At 37.9% G+C, this 20,164-nt stretch overlaps 1 protein-coding gene across 1 annotated transcript; it reads right to left on the bottom strand.

Moving 5' to 3' along the window:
• Nucleotides 1–14,489: 14,489 nt before the first annotated feature.
• LOC130969534 (nucleotide-sugar uncharacterized transporter 1) lies at nt 14,490–19,507 on the bottom strand. Its single transcript, XM_057895297.1, has 8 exons — nt 19,481–19,507; nt 19,196–19,323; nt 18,053–18,204; nt 17,721–17,929; nt 17,539–17,632; nt 16,797–16,963; nt 16,510–16,680; nt 14,490–15,153 (listed from the first exon to the last, which is right to left on the bottom strand). Exons 2-8 carry the CDS (start codon nt 19,266–19,268, stop codon nt 14,877–14,879), a joined length of 1,143 nt encoding a protein of 380 aa, XP_057751280.1. The 5' UTR covers nt 19,269–19,323; nt 19,481–19,507; the 3' UTR covers nt 14,490–14,876.
• Between the last annotated feature and the right edge of the window lie 657 nt (nt 19,508–20,164).

Raw genomic sequence — 20,164 nt, 5'->3', positions numbered from 1 at the left:
CTCTTATAAGGGACTTTTCGGCTCTCCTCCTTTTTGTTGTTTCTGAAAAGATTGCTTTACTTTCTTTTTCACAAAAGAACTCCTCTGTGTTACTTCAAGATTTCTCTATCTTGATCTTTGAAGATTTTTTTTTACTTTCGCTGGCGTGGAGGGGATCGTTTGTATTTTGCTATTTTTAGACATGCTCTCCCCCTTTTTTCACGATTTTCTTCAACGTTGGTTTTCATTTTCTCTTTCCCTCAAACTCTCCTTTTTTATTGTCTGAGACTTGCTTTTTATTGAGTTTGCTTTTACTGTCCTTGCACTTTCCTTTGAAAAAATCTGTTTTGATTTCCTTACGAGTTTGATGTGGAGCGTTTTGGGAAGTAAAAAACGTTTGTCACCAAAAGATTTTTTTGAAAGACTCTCTTCTTTCTTGAAAGAATCTTCATTTTTATTTTTGTGTATTACCGTAGCTATTACCTTTTGTGTTTATGCACTGTACTGCCCCTAATGGTGCTGTTTTGATATGACGATGTTGTATAAGAAAGGCTCTATTTGGTTGTGCTGTAGGGATATTTTTGAAAAGACTAGCTTTCTTTTTTATTTTGATGTTTTGCTCAACTTATATTGGACGAGTTCTGACTTCTTTTAGTAACGGTATGCTTTACTTTTGCGTTTGTAGGTATAGCATTTATGTCACGCCATGTTATCTTGAATATGTCGACTAAGGTCCCTCCTGCTCTGCGGGTTTAGGTAGATAGTAATGCTCTTAGTTATGTCCCCGTGACCGATAAAGAGCATTGTGATGAGTTCCATAGGCACCATAGTATATGTGAAAATATGGAGGATGAGCTATGTTTTAGAACCGTCTGACCTAGAGAGAGTGTGTTTTTCCCCTTTAGAGGAATTTGAACAACCTTTCTTTTATGCCTATGATTGTTTCTTCACTAGGCTAGGTGTCTGACTTCCATTTACAAACTTTGAGATGGAGGTGTTGCGGTTTTCTAACCTTGTCCCTTCTTAGTTACACTCGAACTCTTGTGCTTTTATGAAAATGTATCAGCTCTTGTGTCAGGAGTTGGATGTCTGACCTACTCTAAACGTCTTCTTCTATCTCTTTGTTGCAATAAAACCCTATAGTTCTACAAAGAAGTTGGGATGGATATCCTTCCAAGCTGTACAAGGTTGGAAGGTTTTTTCTATCTTCGATAATTCTTTTCATGATTTCAAAAATCACTTTTTTAAGGTCCGGGGTGCTGAGGGTGTCCTTTCTTTTTGCCTGAGAACCAAGAACCTCCTTTTTCCCTATATTGGCAAGATACCCTTATAATCGTTAGGTGTGATCTAGTCGAGTTAGACGACCTAGAGAGGGGTGTTGTAAATTTTTCGTTGGGTACATGGGGCCAAGCTCCCAATTTGGATACAAAAAGATATTTGGGAGATCCCAGCCTTCTGAAGTCCAATCTCAGTAGTTCTCTCTTCCTTTACTTGTTGAATTCTATTATTTGTAAGTGTTGTTTCTGAGTGCGTTTGTTTTGTTTTGCAGAAAGTATGGCTCCGAAATTAGCTATGAAATTTGTTGAACACCAAGAAGATAGTCGTTGCTAGAATCTCCAATAGCAAAAAGAGGTTGGGGCCAAATCTTCTCCTAGAAAGTCGGGATCGGGTCCGTCTGAGCAGAAGGATGTCATTCCTAGTCCCCTCTCCAAGCTTATTCTTTCTAAGCCTTCCCCTCTGTCTCCTTCTTCCACCTAACCTCCCTTCAAGAAACAGAAGGTGGAAGACGATGAGAGCATTTACTCAAAGAGCTTCGATACCCTGGCTTGAGGGGAGAAAAATGTCCTCCCATACCACCACCTAAGCATGGATGATGTGGCTTTTCAAAACTACCTCCAACACTTGGCACGTCGTAGGCTACGTACGGTTGGAGTGTGTACTACTCTAGCCAGGGAGTTGAGGAACTCTTCCATTCAAGCGACGACCAGTGCTTTGGTATTGGCCCATGCTGATGTGGAAAGACTGAATATGCTAAAGAAGGACTTGCAGTAGGAGTGAAAGGCCTTGAGGTCCGACATTGAGAGAGCTCAAGAAAGAGCGAGCAAGTCAGAGGCCGCTGCCGCTCTGACTGAGGAGAAGGTGAAGAAGTTCTAAGAGAGATATATTCATGCAGCTTGCTGAGTCTTAGGCTAAGGTCTTGGCTTCCGACTTTGACCTTTCCCTCTTTAGCGTGGACAACATAGTAGTAGATAGCAAGATAGTTTCGGCACCTGAGGACGATGATGAGGAGGAGCCTCCAGTGGATCCAAAGACCTCGGGGCCTCAGGTCGGGCAGACTTCCATCTCGGGAGCCAAACCTGAAGCTACTACTGTGGAGACCTCTCCCACGACCTCTGTTGTCGTGTTGGCCGAGCCAGTCTCTCTGCTTTGTGCTTTTCCTAGAAAAGATGATGTCACTGGTAAGAACCTCACTCCTCTTTAGGCCTTTTATATTTTGTTTCATACAATTGGTATGGCCCGACTTGTGGGTCTTATAACTTTCTTGTAATAGCTCGTAGTTTTTGAACAATTTACTTTTTATTCAGTTGTTTTTCACAACTTTTTGTGAAGTGATGTTCAAAACTCTTTACTTTATATTGCAAGGTGCTTTTACGTCCTTTTGGAACAAAGTCGTGTTTTCGTAGAAGGGTTCTATTTTCTTTTGACCTTTTGAGTTTTTAGCCAATTTTGTGGTTTTCTTAGTTTCCTTACATAGATCCAACTTCGAGTAGTTATACTTTGTTAAGTTACTTTTACAACTTGTTTTTTATCCGTCCTTCTTGAGGTTGCTTTGTACGAGTTGTTTGCATAACTTTCTACATTAACTTGTACCTCGTCACTTCATCTTGTCGACCACTTTAGGTTGGGCAATGATTTTGCGGTTTGCCGAGCTTAAATTAATGCTTTTAAGATAGGAAACTTTTTTAAAGAAATGGTTTAGGAATCTTTATTGATATTTCAGAAATTCCTTTACAAAGCATACTAGGAATTTGGTTATCTCTAGCCCTCGTATTGGTGCTTCGTTAAAAAACTCTTAAAATCAGGAAAAAGAGTGCACCCATTAAACGAGGTTGACTACATAACTGTAGTATTTCTTTAGATTACAAGCGTGCCAGGACCTCGGCAGCTCCCGTCCTTGGAGGTCGGACACCTTATAGTAACCTTTGCCTAAGACCTCTACTATCTTGTAAGGTCCTTTCCAATTTGCAGCCATCTTTCCTTGTCCCGACTTTTGTACTCCGATTTCATTCCGGATCAGGATGAGGTTGTTGCTAGTGAATTTCCTCTTGATTACCTTCTGGTTGTATCTTAGAGCCATCCTTTGTTTCAGAGCTTCCTTCCTAATCTGAGCTGTTTCTCGGACTTCAAAGAGGAGGTCGAGCTCTTCCTTTTGTGCCTGGGTGTTAACTCTTTCATTATAAAATATGACTCTAAGTCTTCATCTATTTCTATGGGGATCATTGCTTCCATTTATTAAGCAAGGCGGAAGGGTGATTCTCCTGTTGTGGAATGGGAAGTGGTCTGATATGCCCATAAGACTTGAGGAAGCTCGTCCGCCCAAGCTCCTTTTGCATCTTGCAATCGGTGCTTTAACCTGGCCAATATGACTTTGTTGGCTACTTCAGCCTATCCATTGGCTTGGAGGTGCTCCACGGATGTGAACTGGTATTTTATTTTTAGGTCGGCCACTAAGTTCCTAATGATTGAATCCGTGAACCGAGTCCCATTGTCTGTGGTGATGGAGTGGGAAACTCCAAACCTTGTGACAATGTTCCTATACAGAAATTTTTGACTTCTTTGAGCAGTAATAGTTGCTAAGGGCTCTGTCTCAATCTATTTAGTGAAATAGTCAATCCCTACTATGAGGTATTTGACTTGGCCTGGTACTTGTGGAAAGGGTCTGAGTAGGTCGAGGCCCCATTTCGCAAATGGCCACAGTGAGGTAACACTGATGAGCTCTTCAGGAGGGGCCACTTGGAAGTTAGCATGTTTTTGGCAAGGCGGGCATGCCTTAACAAACTCGAATGCCTCCTTCTGTAAGGTCGGCCAGAAAAAGCCAGTTCAGATCACTTTTTTTGCTAGTGACCAAGCTCCCAAATGATTTCCACATATGCCACTATGTACGTCCTCCAAGACTTCCCTTGTGTTAGAGGTTAGGACACATTTTAAGAGGGGTGTTGAAATTCTTCTTTTGTATAAAATATTATGGACTAATGTATAATTTTGTGCCTCCTTTACGAGCTTTCTAGCTTCCTTTTCGTCCTTGGGAAGTACATCGAATTTGAGGTAGTTGATTATGGGAGTCATCCACCTTAGATGTTGATTGGATATGGTCAGTACTTCCTCTTCCTTTGATATGGATGGTGATTGCAGAGTCTCTTAAATGAAACCTCTATTGTTTTCCCCTGAGTTGGTGCTGGCTAATTTTTTGAGGGCATCTTGGGCATTGGATTCCCGAGCTATATGTCAGACCTCACTTTTTGAAAAGTGTGTCAGTTGTTCCCGGGTCTCATCCAACTATTTCTTCATAGTGGGGTCTTTAACTTGATAGGTACCATTAATTTGCGAAGTTATTACTTGCAATCACTGAACACCACCACTTTTTCCGCCTCCACTTCTTTAGCCAACTTTAAGCCAGCAAGTAAGGTCTCATACTCTGCTTGATTGTTAGAAACATGGAACTCGAACCTTAAAGATAGCTCAATCCAAGTTTTCTGGTCACCTTCTAGTATAACATCAGCTCTACTTCCAGCCTTATCTGATGATCCTTCTACATATAAACTCCATATAACTGGGTTTCCTAGGCTTTTGCCGTATTCGGTAATAAAGTCAGTAAGGTACTGAGACTTAATGGTTGTCCAAGCTTCGTACTTTAAGTCGAACTCGGACAAATCTATCGCCCATTGTAGCATCCAATCTGTCAAGTCTCTCTTTTGTAGGATGTGTTTTATTGGTTGATTAGTGCGGACTTTAATCGTATGAGCCTGGAAGTAAGGTTGGAGCCTTCGAGATGTGAGGATAAGGGCATAAGCAAACTTCTCTATCTTTTGATAGTTCAACTCTGCCCCTCGTAGGGCTTTGCTGATGAAATAGATAGGTTGCTATCTATTTTTGTCTTCTCAGACCAAGGCTGAAGCTATAGCCCAGCTTCTAACTAACAGATATAGCACGAGCTCTTCCCCTTTATTAGGTCGGGTAAGCATGGGTGGTTGTCCCAAGAATGCTTTAAAGTCTTGATAGGCTTGTTCGCATTCTGGGGTCCATTCAAATTGCTTCCCTTTCCTTAGGATTGAGTAAAGGGGATGTAATATTAGAGCTGACCTGGCTAAAAATCTGGATAGAGCGGCCAACCTTCTGTTTAGTTGTTGGACCTCTTTGACACAAGTCGGGCTCTTCATCCTAAGTATAGCCTGCCATTTGTCTGGGTTTGTTTCTATTCTTCTTTGGGTTAACATGAATCTTAGGAACTTCCCAGCTTCTACTACAAAGGTGCATTTTGAGGGATTTAACCTTATTTCATGCTTCTTTATAGTGAAAAATACCTCAGAGAGGTCGGAAAATAGTGTCGCGTCCTCTTAGGTCTTGACGAGCATGTCGTCCACATATACTTCCATGAGTTTTTCTATGTGAGCGAGAAATACCTTATTCATCAATCGCTGGTATGTAGCACCGCGTTCTTTAATCTAAAAGGCATTACTACATAGCAATAGTTAGCCTTTGGAGTTATGAATGAGGTATTCTCTTGATCCGGCTTATACATCAGAATTTGATTATACCTCGAGTAGGCATCCATAAAGGACAAGTATCTGTAGCCTGATGTTGAGTCGACTAGAGCATCAATACTGGGGAGTGGATAAGGGTCTTTAGGGCAGGCTTTATTAAAGTTGGTATAATCAACACACATTCTCCACTTTCCGTTTTATTTTTTCACTAACTTTACGTTAGCTAACCATAATGGATATTTTACCTCCCTTACAAACCTTGCCTCCAGCAAGGCTTGTACTTGTTCTTCTACGACCTGTGTCCGTTCTGGTTTGAGCTTCATGGGTTTCTGTTGAACAGGTCGGGAGCCCGGATATACTGCAAGCTTATGGGACATCAGGTCAGGATTTATGCTAGGCATGTCAGAAGCTTTCCAAGTGAAGAGATTGGAATTTTAGCTTAACAGTTGAACGAGTTGTTTCTTTAGGCTTCCTTCTAGGTTTGCCCTTATGCTCATTGTCTTGTCAGGATGGTTCTCGATTCGCACTTCTTCTACTTTACCCTCAGGTTGAAGGCGCAATTCTTCACGACTTCGAACCCTCTTTTTCCGTTGGATTGCCTTTCAAACTGAGGCTCTCGTTGTAAAATTTTCATGCCAATTTTTGGTCCCCTTTACAATAGCAATCCCTTATGCAATTGGGAATTTCATACAGAGGTGAGGAGTAGAGACGACAGCTACAAGTCAGTTTAAGGTAGTCTGACCTATTAGGGCATTATAGGTCGAGGTTACATCTACTACTATGTAGTCGATGCTTAGTGTCTTTGATCGTATACCTTTTCCAAAAGTGGTGTACAATGAGATATAACCAAGGGGTCAGATTGGGGTATCTCCCAGTCCGAAGAGGCTGTCGGGGTATGCCTTTATATCCTTTTCTTCTAACCAGAGCTTGTCAAAAGTGGGTTTAAACAGAATATCAGTCGAGTTACCTTGGTCTATCAGAGTTATGTGGATTTTAGCGTTTTCCAGGATCATAGTTATTACCATTGGGTCGTCATGTCCTAGTAATATCCCTTGAGCATCCTCTTTAGTGAATGAGATGGTGGGTAGATCGGTTAATTGACTACCTTCCTCGACTTGATATACCTCCTTGAGGTATCTTTTTCGTGAGGATTTTGATATTCTTCCTCCTGCAAATCCACCATTGATCATGTGTATGTGTCGCTCTGGGGGTGAGGAGGGTGTTCTGGACATCCTCCTTCTTCGTCCCGTCTTCTTTTTCTCGGTCGTCTAACCTGTCGACTAGGTATCTGTCAAGTCAACATTCTTTGACCAACTTTTCTATGACATTCTTTAAGTCGTAACAATCATTAGTGGAATGTCCGTACAGCTTATGATACTCGCAATACTCAGGCCGAATTCCATATTTTTTGTGCTTAATCGGACGAAGAGGTGGAAGTTTCTCCGTATGGCATATCTCGCGGTAAACATCCACCAGAAAAACCCTTAGAGGAGTAAAGCTGTGGTATTTTTGGGGTTTTTCTATACTATGTTCTTCCTTCTTCTTAGGCTCCCTTTCCTTTTCTCGAGGATGATAGGGCAGGTTTCTTTCGTGGGAAAGGTTCCCTAAGTCGAAAATTTTCCTCCATGTTGATGTATTTCTCTGCCCTTTCTTGAACTTCGTTTAGAGAAGTCGGGTGTCGTTTGGATATCGACTGAGAGAATGGTCCCTCTTTGAGACCATTAACTAAGCCCTTAATCACGGCTTCAGTGGGCAGATTTTGAATTTCTAAGCAGGCCTTGTTAAACCTTTCCATAAAGTCGCGAAGAGTCTCACCGGCTTCTTGCTTAACTCCCAACAAACTCGAGGCATGTTTGGTTTTATCCTTTTGGATGGAAAATCTAGTTAAAAACTTTCTAGCAAGGTCGTCGAAGCTGGTAATTGACCTAGATGGCAAGTTATCAAATCACTTCATGGCCGCTTTTGTTAAAGTAGTTGGGAAGGCTTTGCATCGAGTGACGCCAGAGGCGTTGACTAGGTACATTCTACTTCTAAAGTTACTGAGGTGTTGACTCAGGTCAGACGTTCCGTCAAAGAGATCCATGTCGGGTGATTTGAAATTCCTAAGAACTTTAGCCTTCATGATCTCTTCCGTGAAGGGATCTTCTCCTCCTAGGGGACTCTCATCACGCTCCACCCAATTATTCCTCCTTTGTAAGTCAGCTTCCAGCTTCCGAAGTTTGTCTTCTAGTTCCTTTCGTCGTCTCACCTCTCTTCATAATTCCCGTTCTTCCTTCCATTGTCGTTCAGCCTCGTGTTCGAACTATTGCAGTCGATTCCCCTGGCCATGAACCAGTCCAGGATCTTGGTTGTATGAGGACGGTCCTCATCCTCGGGATGGTTGACCTCGGAATGGATTCTCCTTGTATGTGGATTTCCTGAGGTCCCTTCCCCGTGAGGGCCTTGGTGTGGTGGTAGAGGAGGAAGCACAAGGGCCTGGCCTTCTGGCTGAGCTTCTTGTTCAGATTCAGATGCCGTGTGGTTGTCTTTAAGCTCGTAGTCCCCCATTTGTCAAAGAGGGAATTTCACGTCCCCGACAACGGCACCAATATTCCGGGAGTTACCTGAAAAGTGATTTGGGCCTGAACGTTAGGTCCAGATCCCTTAATGTGGTAGCGTCCGACCTCTTCTGTGCAGAGGTGCCGCTTGTCCAAGTTCCTCGTGAGGAGGTTGCAGGTGGTACCTACAAGAGACTCCGATACTTAAGTTAGCAAGGGTTTTAAGCAGGTTTTTAGTAGATAGAGCGTGAATTTTACTTAGGAGTTCCAGTATGTTTATAGTAGAGCTACTAACAATATTTGTTAGAGTAGTTCTATCTTTTCTAATAGATAACTATTCCTTTTATCTTGAGAGTCTGTTAAGATCTCCTTTTTAGACGTAGGGGAGAAATATCCAAAGGCAGTTACTCATTTAGATCAAGTAGAGCTGGATCTCTTTGTTGATGTCCGACTTCCTTGAGAGGTCAGGCTTATCGTGAAAGGCCTACACCATTAATGGGCCTTTTGTCTTATTGGGCTTGGCTTTTATTTATTGGGCCAAGGTATGAATAGTTATATATCCAAATTTTTTTGTTATTCAAATCCAATCAAATTCGTGTAACTTAACAAAAATTAATTATGACTAACATTATTCCAAATCTTATTATTTAACTTGATTGGACTTGGTTCATAAAAAGACTTAAGGCCCAGTTTGGATAAACAGCTTAATTAACCTCGTTTTGACAAAAAAGCTTAAATAATAAATGGCTATATTAAAAGTAGCTTATAAATAAGTTATTTTATGTTTGGATTTTTAGCTCTAAAAGTGTTTATTTTATAAAAATGTGATAAAAATAGTAGTATTATGAGAGAAGTCATTTTTTTTAACTTCTCTATAAGCTCCTAAATAGCTTCTTAGAAAGCTGCAATTTGATTTTGAAAATTGCACCAGACATTAATAGAACTTTTTCTTTTTTATATTGTATTACTAACTGTGAAATCCTCCATGATGGACCAAATTATGTGTTAAACACTGCTATGGTTATTTACAAAACATCAATGATGTTTTGTTTTTTTACAACTAAAATAATATTTTTTATCAAATCGTTAATGACGTTTTGTGTTTTAATAATTAAAATAATATTTTTTATTACAAAACGTCAATGACGTTTTGTACTATTATCACAATTGTGTAAAACACTAAAATAATCAAATACTTTTATATTTCACATTAAAATTAATCATATATAAAAATTTTAGCCACATTAATACTACTACTTTTCATAAGTTAAAAACTCAAAAAAGTTACTTTTTAAGCTTCCCAAACGGACCCTAGTGTTTATTGTTGTAAAAATAACACCTTTAATTTATAAATTTACTATTTGTATAATTATTTTTAAATAAAGGGTAAATACCCTTTCCGGCCCCTGAGCATTTTAAAGTGGGACATGTCGCACCTTTGTCATCCAAAAACCTCCAACAACTCCTCAACCATCAACGTGAGTGACCGTTTCGACCCCTGTGACCGGTTGCCAACAGGTTGCCCTGATGATGTGTCAGGTGGAGGCTGAGTTGTCAACCCCTGGTGCCACGTGTATGTATAAGTTGTTGAAGGGACTGAAAACCCCCTTCCTGCAACTGAAACGGTGTCGTTGCCTTGGATCCAAAATCCCCCTCAACATCGTGGTACATTTACTGTAATCTCCTTCTTCTTTTCACTCATTCACCAAAAAGCCCTAACCCTTCATCTCCCACCCTTGTTTCCCTCCAGAACCTTTGCACGAAGCTAGAATGGAACTCTGGCATATTGAAATCTGCGACGAACGTGTGGTGGAGTTAGTTGTTGACTGTGTGAGGCGGCAGTGAAAGGTTAGTTACTTTTTTCGATTTTAACGTAGTTAGTTGAAGAGTGTAATTGTTTTCCATGCATGTCTATGAGGGGTGTGAACTGCTTTATGTTCGTATTGATCAGTATGATTAATGGATGAAGTGGTTTTAGAATAAACTCTGTTTTTAATTATGGTTTGGTAATAGTAGGGGTTGATAAACGTAGTGAGTTTTCTGGGCAATGAAATATGTTTGTAATGTTTTAGTGATGATAATGTTTATGGCATTATTGTGCATTACGGTAAAACGTGAATGATCTGGATTATAAATGTGGCAGATGTCTGTGTTTGTGATCCCTATATTTATGCATGGAGGAAAGCTTCTAAGAGCTAATGGTAAGCTACATTACTTAGGCGGGAAGGCAGACAAGTTTCCTCCAATGGATATTGATTTCGTAAATAAGAAGGACCTGGAAGAACTTTTCAAAGGTTTGGGGTACTTAACATACAAAGAAATCTATTGGCATGACATAGAAAGAAATCTACTGGATTAAGCCACAAAGTCACAAGTGGAATGCTCAATGGTGTGGTGACAATGACAGGGTTGTATTTGAGGTATCTAGGAATACACATAAGCTTGGGGTTAACCTGAAAAATCAAACCTGCACATGCAATTTATGGCAGCTCACAGGTTAGGTGTATGAATGTCATTCCACTCAATTTTCTGGTAATGCTGTTGTGCTATGCATGATGTTATATTTATGAAATTATGTATTGTAGGTGTACCTTGTGTTCATGCTGTTGCAGCAATATCCAGGGTGAGGGTGAAATCCGCTGAGGACTTCGTGTCTCCATTTCTCACTATGGTGGCCATAAGGAAGACATATGATATTTGTATCAACCCGGTTCCAAGTGAAGAGTTTTGGGAACCAACTGACTAACTTAAGGCAGATCCACTAAAAAGTGTGAGACCTATTGGTAGACCGGTTAAGAGGAGAAAGGATTCAGCTACACCTCCAGCTCCAACTGATGGTAACAAGGTCAGAAGGACCTTCCAGGTTACCTGTAGCAAATGCGGGGAAAGTGGCCACTATTTCAAAACATGTAAGGGAGCACCTAAAAACTCTAACTGGCAACCAAAAAGCAGGAAAAATAACAAGGTATGGAAATATTTTAAAGAACATTTGCTTTCCTATCTTTATTCCTGGGAATACAATAACTTAATTGTAATCTCATATCATTGTTCAGGGTGGAACATCTGGCCACACTCACACCAAACCCATGCCTCAGATGCCGAAGCCTACTTTACAAGAAATTAGGGTTAGAACTGCCATATTTTACTTTGCTATGCTATGGGTGTCTTTTTAGACCTTATTGGTTTGCTGATGTTCTTGGGTGTGTGTGTTTTTAGATCTTATTGGTTTGCTACATTATTGTTTGAAACTGAAACAGGATAAGCTAAAGAAGCAAAAGAAAAAGATGCCAAAGAGGCCACATGCTCCACAAGAGGAAATTCCAATCACTCAATCTGCCCCTCCAGTGGTAAATCTTATTCATTATCTTATGCAGTCTAACTTGTCCACTCATTTTTTTGGTGAAGTAACTAGCTCAAATTGTTTGTTGTTGCATAGTAATCTCAAGGTGAACCTGCAACACCAGGCTAGCCAACTCCTGCAGCACCAATCCAGCCAACCCCTGCACCACCAGCCCAACCAACCCCTGCACCACCAGCCCAGCCAAGTACCAGACCACCAGTCCAGCCAAGTGCCAGACCACCACCCCAGCCAAGTGGCAGATTCAGGCCCAAGCTGAAGACCTTTAGGCCACCAGGTCCTCTGAATCCACAAATAGGCCACCAGCCAGCAGCTACACCAGATAATCTTGAGGCCATAAGCAAGGAAACAATGGCTGCATCAAGTGTGGGAACCTCTTCAGACTTATTGAAGTTCATTCCAACACCAAATTTCAATCCACCAAAACAGACTTAGTTAACTAGGATTTTAACTCTATAAGACTTATATGTTTGATATGCTGTTTATGTTTTTTTGGTTGCTAGCCCATATTTTGTAAAACTGCTGCCAAGCATTGACAGGTTTTTTTGGAAAACTACTTGGCCTCACATTGTATGTGACCTTTATTTTGTAAACTTTGTCTGGTGTACCCTCTGTGTTACCTTATGGAAACTTTGCCTCGCATGGTTTGTTAGCTACATATAATGAATCTTGCATTTTGGGAAATGACTTTATTTTGTAATCATTGTGTAAATGTGCAGCTTTACTATGTTTTCAATTTCTTTGAACCATGATTCTGTCAATTAACTACACACAAAACTATGAAATGCAAAAAAATAGTCATAGCTGAGTAAACAATGTCTATTAATCCATAGCCATAGTTGATTACAATTTCATATTGTTTTCTTTCACTACACACAGAAATTGTATTCATTACAGAAGTCTGAATTTACAAGTACAAAGTAATATTAACATCATACAGCAGTAACTAGACTACATCCCTTTCCTATTACAATGCCCAGCAAAATCAACCCTAACGCTTTCCATCTGCTAAGAGCACCACTGTTCTTCTCCTCGTTTTTGGTCTCATCCATCTTCTTCTCTATCTCTGCAATTCTTTCTTCCATCTTTTTTGTTGGGTCTGCTACTCCATCTTGTAGCACTTCATCAATACAAAAAGATGCAACATACTCATCTAGCCAAGAAAAGTATTTGCAATGTCCTGTGTTGTTCTACATCAAACATGTCTTCTATTAAACTCCAACTAGTTACCAAAATAACGCAGCAACCCAAATATTCACGATTTCAAAAAATTTACCTTGAAATAAGAACAACCAAAGAAAAGCCTCTTAGGATTTTTTGAAGTGCCAGATTCGAACAAAATGGCGTATGATCCGCAATTGCACACTGGATGAACAAATTTCTTCTCTATCCTTCTTTCTGCTCCTTCTAGAATGCTTCCATCGGCACTCATTCCACTGCCCCAACTCTCCTCACCCACACCGCATCTTTTCTTGCGACTGAATGAAGCAACAGAATTTGCAGTCGCCATGCCCACTGTTGCAGGTGCTCTCACATAGCAACAACATGCAAACCCTAAGCCCTTTTAATCATTCAAGAAGGGGGGATTTTGAATCCAAGGCAACGACGCCGTTTCAGTTGCAGGAAGGGGGTTTTCAGTCCCTTCAACAACTTATACATACACGTGGCACCAGGGGTTGACAACTCAGCCTCCACCTGACACATCATCAGGGCAACCTGTTGGCAACCGGTCACAGGGGTCGAAACGGTCACTCACATTGATGGTTGAGGAGTTGTTGGAGGTTTTTGGATGACAAAGGTGCGACATGTCCCACTTTAAAATGCTTAGGGGCCGGAAAGGGTATTTACCCTTAAATAAATTTTCAAATCAACAATAATATATGACTTAACATATATAACTAGACATATATTATTAGTTATATATTACATAATAAATAAAAATTAGTTATATATATTTAAAATTTGAAGAATAAATTAAATGACAAAATTAATGGCAAATTTTTAGAAAATCAATTGCAAAATAACAGAAATAAATTCATAGAAAATTTTAAGAAATTAATTGCAAATCAACTATAAAATGATGTTCTCAATGTGAATTAAAAGTATACATATTGGAAGTAATAGATTATTGTAATTTTTTATTTATTGTTCATTTTTTAGTACATTTTTTGCAAAAAAACCAATCTTTAATTTATTTGCCTAACATCAATTCTCCTTTTTTTTTCATTGCAATATTATATTTCTAGTAATAAAAAACCTTTAGCAACTAACTGATAATAAAAATAAAAAATCTTCAAAAACAGGTCCAACAGCCCATTTTAACGGCCCACTTTATAACATACGTGCATTTAAAAATTTATATTTGTTAATATATATTGTTATCAACAGTAGCATGTGTATCATCGATGTAATTTTACACAGTAAAACATTTAGTTTTGAGTCTTCATATACCATTTATCAACTGTTTTTCATGTACTATAAATCTTATCAAAACAAGTAAAATATAATTTCAAAAATTGTTATCTACTTAATAATCTTTCATAAATAGACACGTCACAATAATTAACAATACATATAAAAACCACTATTAAATTTTACGTGATAAATTAATAAAAGAACATATATTATCATAGAAGACTAAATTAATACTTTTTTTTTATTCAGGAACTAATTAGTCCGGAATCGAAAGCTTCAAGAACCTAATTATCATAGAAGACTAAATTAATACTTTTTTTTTATTCAAGAACTAATTAGTCCGAAATCGAAAGCTTCAAGAACCTAATTGTCACTTTATTCAAACCTAATTGTCACTTTATTCAAAGAAGAATGCTGCAACCTGCAAACGTAGGAGAAAGTGGGATAGGTCTTGTTATAAGAGGAAGAGAAATATAACTGAACATAATTATACCGTCCGAACTAGGTGAAAAACCGAGAGGAAGAGATTTTTATATCCCTCCTTCCATGAGTCATGATGAATTGCAGCAATTTTTGTTTGTCAGTTACAAAAAAAAAATGCAACTATAGCTCATATTATAACATTAACCGCCTAATAAGTAATAACATTGTTGTTCTAGCTAGGATTACACCAAAACCCTAATATACATATGGTGTTACACTACCTATCTCTCTGATCATATATCATAGTCGACAAAATGGTTAGATCAAAATCAAGGAACAAGAAAGAAAAGAATGACCAGAATGTTTTGGTTAATGTGTATCATATCTTACTTAGGCATCTAGTTAGACGGACTCCGCCCCGTAATGTTGTTCATCGTGAGTGCCGCCATTTTCTTTGCTGAGTTTGGATTTCGGCAAAGTGGAAGCCTGCCAAGGGGTTACCTTGTTTGGTTGTGGTCTCATATTAAGGTAAGTGTAGACAGACATGCCGGCAATAGCTGTGAATGCACCGAAGATGCTGATTGCGCCGGGATTCGATCCAAAAAGATAATAGTTTCCTAGAAGGATTACACATGTCTTGAACTGCCCAAGTACAACATGGGAGATGGCAGATGTAGCACTGAAAAAGACGGTAAAAGAAAACGTATGAAGAAACTAACCCAGGAAATATAATTGAATCGGAGTGTTCAACCAAATAAGAATGATTTGTGCTCATGTTCTGGATAGAATACAGAAGTACCAAGCAAAATATGAGTAAGTTTGCGACCAAATTCACCAGGCAACAAATAGAATATTGAATGCATGCTAAGGCCTCTTAACTTAAATTTTTCAACATTAAAAATAAGGTATGAATGAAATTAGGGGTGGCAAGCCGGGAAGCCCCCCGCCCCACCGCACCGAAAGCCCACCTTTTGGCGGGCTGGCCAGCCCCGCTCCGCCTAGTTAGGCGGTCTTAAAATCCCACCCCGCCCCGCCTAACTGCGGGCTGGCGGGCTTGGGCTGGCGGGTTAAGCCTGCCAAAATCTCCTCTCTTTTTTATTATTAAGTATTAAATAATATATATAATTTTACAATCATTTTAATAAATTTATAATTTCTAAAAGCATAAAAAATTATAATTTTTATATTCACAACCATTAAAGTCTTTGTAATTATAAATATCTAATAAACATAATTATAAATATTGTCTCTAAAGCAAAATAAACATAATCCAAAACATAATTATAAATATTGTCTCCAAAGCAAAATAAACATAATTCAAAACATTCAATTTTCATTTTCATTCTCTTGTAAGTTGGGTTAGGAGAAGTTGGGTTTTGGCCCAAAAATTGCAAAAATACCCCCTTACCAAAAAAACACCAAGTCCGGCCAGGAAGTCCGCCCCGCCCCGCCAAAGCCCGCAGTTTAAGCGGTGCGGGTTAAGCGGGCTTTTACTATTTGGCGGTCCCATCCAGCCTGGCCCGCCTTTTTTCTAATTACTAGATGTTTGTGAAATAATCGTGGGAATTGCATGCTTCTCACCGAACACTAAGGCTGTGTTTAGAAAGAAGATTGAGACTTAGGAGAGAACTAAATTAAGTCTGTATTGTGTTTGGTGTAAAATGTATTATACTGAATTATGTTTAAATATCATGTTTGGTATAAGATAAATATGAAAATTGAAGGGTAGATTTAGAATTTATAAAGTTGAATGAAAGTATTTTTGGAAAGAAATGTTAAGTTTCAGTTTCCAGTCCCAAAAATTTCAATCCCATCTGTCTACACTTTCTAGAGGTACTGAAGCGATAGAAATTTTAGTTCTAGTCACTAACCACCAAACACAATACTAAGTTCCAGTCCCCATTCTCAGTTCTAGTCTCTCGAAACAAACAATACCTAAGTACCATTAAAAGGGAAGCAAAGGTATATGGAAACAAAAAATTGAAATCCCAATTCTATTTCGAAAAAAAATTTAGTAATTAGAACATTCACTTACCCTAATGCTAAAGCACCAGACCACTGAAGCAAGAATCCAAGAATTGCCGAGCCAAAAATCACGAGTGTGTTTCCGAAGTTCCAATCAAAGGAAAGGACACCCGGAGGGTCTAAGCAAGGAATCATAGCAGCCAGGAAAATCAATGTTATAGGTGTTGTTTTCCACATCAGACTGTTAATGAATGCATAAATTAGACAAAACAAAGAAAGAAATCATTTAATGCAAAGAAATAGATAGGAAGCACAGAGAAATTGGCATTAAAAGTAACAATGATAAAAATTACTCACGACAAAGCTGTCCAGTTCTCTTGTTGCTGCAGCCGAGACCAGAGGATTTTATTTACAGCACTCGGTACAATCCATGCCAATGCCACACATGCACCAAAAAAATGGAACTGCAGATCAGTCACCGTAGCCACAGCAACACCGATAGATACCACCGTTAATGCTATAGCCTGTAAAGTGACAAATAATATACTAGGCATTTCAATCTAAAATGAGATAAGCACAGTGACTTGAAAAGTTCAAAGACAATTAGAAAGAACCATAATACTCTTAAAATCTGAATATTTCATTTATTTGATTACTGGTTTCAAAAGAGTTGATTTAGCTTTGGCACATAATTACCTCTGAAAAAAATATTATAAGTGGTAAATCACAAATGCAATTAATTATGGTCCCGATGGATAGTACACTTCTCCAAATACAATTTTAAGCTACATTCCAAGGACCCAGAAGGGCATGTAATTTCATGCCACGCGATCCACTTTAAATATATTCAGGCATCTTCAAAAATATAGATGCGCTTCTGCACTATGCATTATAACGAAGGATAGCATCAGCACTTTGATCCATATTGTTTTCAGTTAAAAAATCAGATGCATAGAGGAGTGCACAGTCCAGTTGTTCACAAAATTGCTGTGTTATTGCATTAACTATAAAAGCTTTCATTCCTACAAGAACGAAAGATTTCTATTTATTGTTACCGGATACAAATGCACAATCAACAGACCAAAGAAAGAGGGCAGACCTTGGGCAAAGAAACTTTTTTTCTGTACAATACAAATTCTGCCAAAACTATTGACGGTGTCACTGCAATCTTTGCCATCTGATAGAAACCAATGCTGAAGATAAAGAAATTAAATTTGGAGTGTTTAACAAATAATTTAAATTTAAAAGAAAGAGAACAAGAAATTGGGAGTAATTGGTTACCTGTTATACTTCAAGCTGACATTAGCAAAGCCAGTTGAGAGTGACATAACAAAACCAAGAGTAAATAAAGTAGACATCCGAGTTGATTTTGATGAAGGAGATGAAGGAAGGATAGAAAATGCTTTAAGAACAGCCATCAAGAACCAGCTTACTAAATAATGGATTAGTGTAAGAAGTATAGGGAATTTGAATTTAACAGTTTGAAGTACCTGAAACAAAAAGGACATAGAAAAAGAACCGAAGAAAATGAGCAAATAAAAATCATGGTACAACGAAACTTCCAACGAGGAACACAGCTTAAGCAGATCAAAAGAAATGAGGGGTAAACAAACCATTTTGTTCATGAAAATAATACCAACTGCAACCAGAAAGTTGAAGGAAAGTGCAGTAATTGGACCACAAATACGCTGCTGCTGACGTTTTGCACCTTCGGAGGAACGAAATTCGTTAAATAGAGAGGCTCTCAATTCTTCCAGAGCTCTTCCTGCAACAACCAGAGCAAGGTAACGGGGTTCATCCACTTGGACATTTTTGTTTCGTACAAGCAATAACATGATAGAAGTATAAAACACATCCACTGGCCAGTACAGGCTTCAAATTCTATCTTGGGATGTGAAAACTTCTATAGCAGCATATTTGTGACTTTTAACCAATGAAGTTCTATAGGCATTGCTTTGAGACTAAGTCCCTACGAATTGAAATGCCACAATCCCCATTGGTAATCCTTGTTGTGATATGTACAATTTTACTCTTGGATCAGCTCTATGTACAATTTTACTCATCAAACTCATCCAAGAAAATTCTATCACATTGTAACCTCTCGACCAAACATATACTAGATCTTTAAAAAAGTAAATGCACAAAGAGAGAGAATTTTAAAATATGTCTTTGGAACTTTGGATTAATTGAAAACAGACTCTAAGCAAAATTTGACTAAGAGCTTTTCACAGAGCAAGAACACTAGGGTCGAATTGGTTTAAGAAAACCTTTTCTTATTTTTCTTTCACATTTTCATAAAATCATAAGGAAATAAACATTGAAAAAAGAGATTACAAACTAATCGGGTTCCTAATTTCTCTCCCAGAATTAATTAAAACAAAAGCATGCATTAAGTCTCAAAAACCAAAGCATGCATTAAATCTCAAACTATCTGCACAGAAAAAAAATTGCAATCCACCAAATCAATTATTTGAAAACAAAACCGGCACAGAAGTACAATGACATGCCTAAACAACCAAGAATCAATGAGCAGGAACATCCAGAAGCTCTGTTGTGCAATGCAACCTTCATCAATCACTAATCAAAGACCACAAGACACCATTTAACCCCAAATGACAAAATGATTCAAATTGCATGCAAGAAAAAAAAAAAAAAAAAAAAAAAAAAAACTTGAAAAGCAATCCCAGCTGAAAAAGAGAACAAACGTGAACCACTTGAAACTCAACTCCCAAATTTCTTAAGGAGGGAAGGAGTACCTTTTTCACCAGCATCACTGTCTTTACGCTTGAGAATCTTTCTCACATCTTTCCTTGTTAAAAAGTTAAACATTGTCCTTTAGCAGAGAGGGAAGCTAAGTGTGGTACTTGAAAGTTGCAAGCAAACCCTAGAGAGAGAAAGAGAGAGAATTTGAAGGTAGAATGAGAGAAGAAAACAGGTTCCTTGGAGTGAGTGAGTGAGTGAGTGAGTGAGGGGTGTGGTGTGTTTCAAGCAAAGCAAGTACTGGTAAAGTAAAACTGTTATTGAAAAGACAAAAACAGAACCACTTGCTCTTCTGTCACTTCTTTGCTTCAGTTCAAAAATTGCAGGGTCACTCACACAAACACAAACAAAACAAGTGATGAGAAACACAGAGGACATGAGAACAAAAATGTTACAAAATTAGTCTTTATATATATAATTTATTTTATTTTATATTTTAATATATATTTTATATTAATAATTAATTTTAATATATACTTAACATGAATTAATATATAATATTAATTTAATAATAAAAATTTTATTAATACATGTCTTATGTGAATATATTTAAATTAGTACTAGTAAAAATTTTAAATATTTTATTTTAATAAATATACTAAACATTTAAATTTTATAATTTTTTAGATAAATCTTAATAATAAAAATAAGAACAAAAATAAAAAAAGAAAAAGAAATGAACACGTGGCATTTAGACACCGATGATAGCGGAAAATGGCAGCTGGCGAGAACACAGACAAAAACATTGATCACCAAATTGCAGATTCAGTAGTTTATTGAAGAAAAAAATATACTATATATAAATATAAACTAACATTAATATCTATAATAAAATCAATTTAAATTCATCCAATAGTTAGTTTATTAATATATTTAAATAAATATTCAAATCTTATTTTGTGGATATAATAGTTTATTAATTAATAATAAATTTTTAAATAAAACCTTAGTCACCGATATATTAA

Source organism: Arachis stenosperma, chromosome 3, assembly GCF_014773155.1.
Source record: "Arachis stenosperma cultivar V10309 chromosome 3, arast.V10309.gnm1.PFL2, whole genome shotgun sequence".
NCBI lineage: Eukaryota > Viridiplantae > Streptophyta > Magnoliopsida > Fabales > Fabaceae > Arachis > Arachis stenosperma.
The sequence above is the reverse complement of the archived record's forward strand: the minus strand, read 5'-3'. Positions and strand labels throughout refer to the sequence as shown.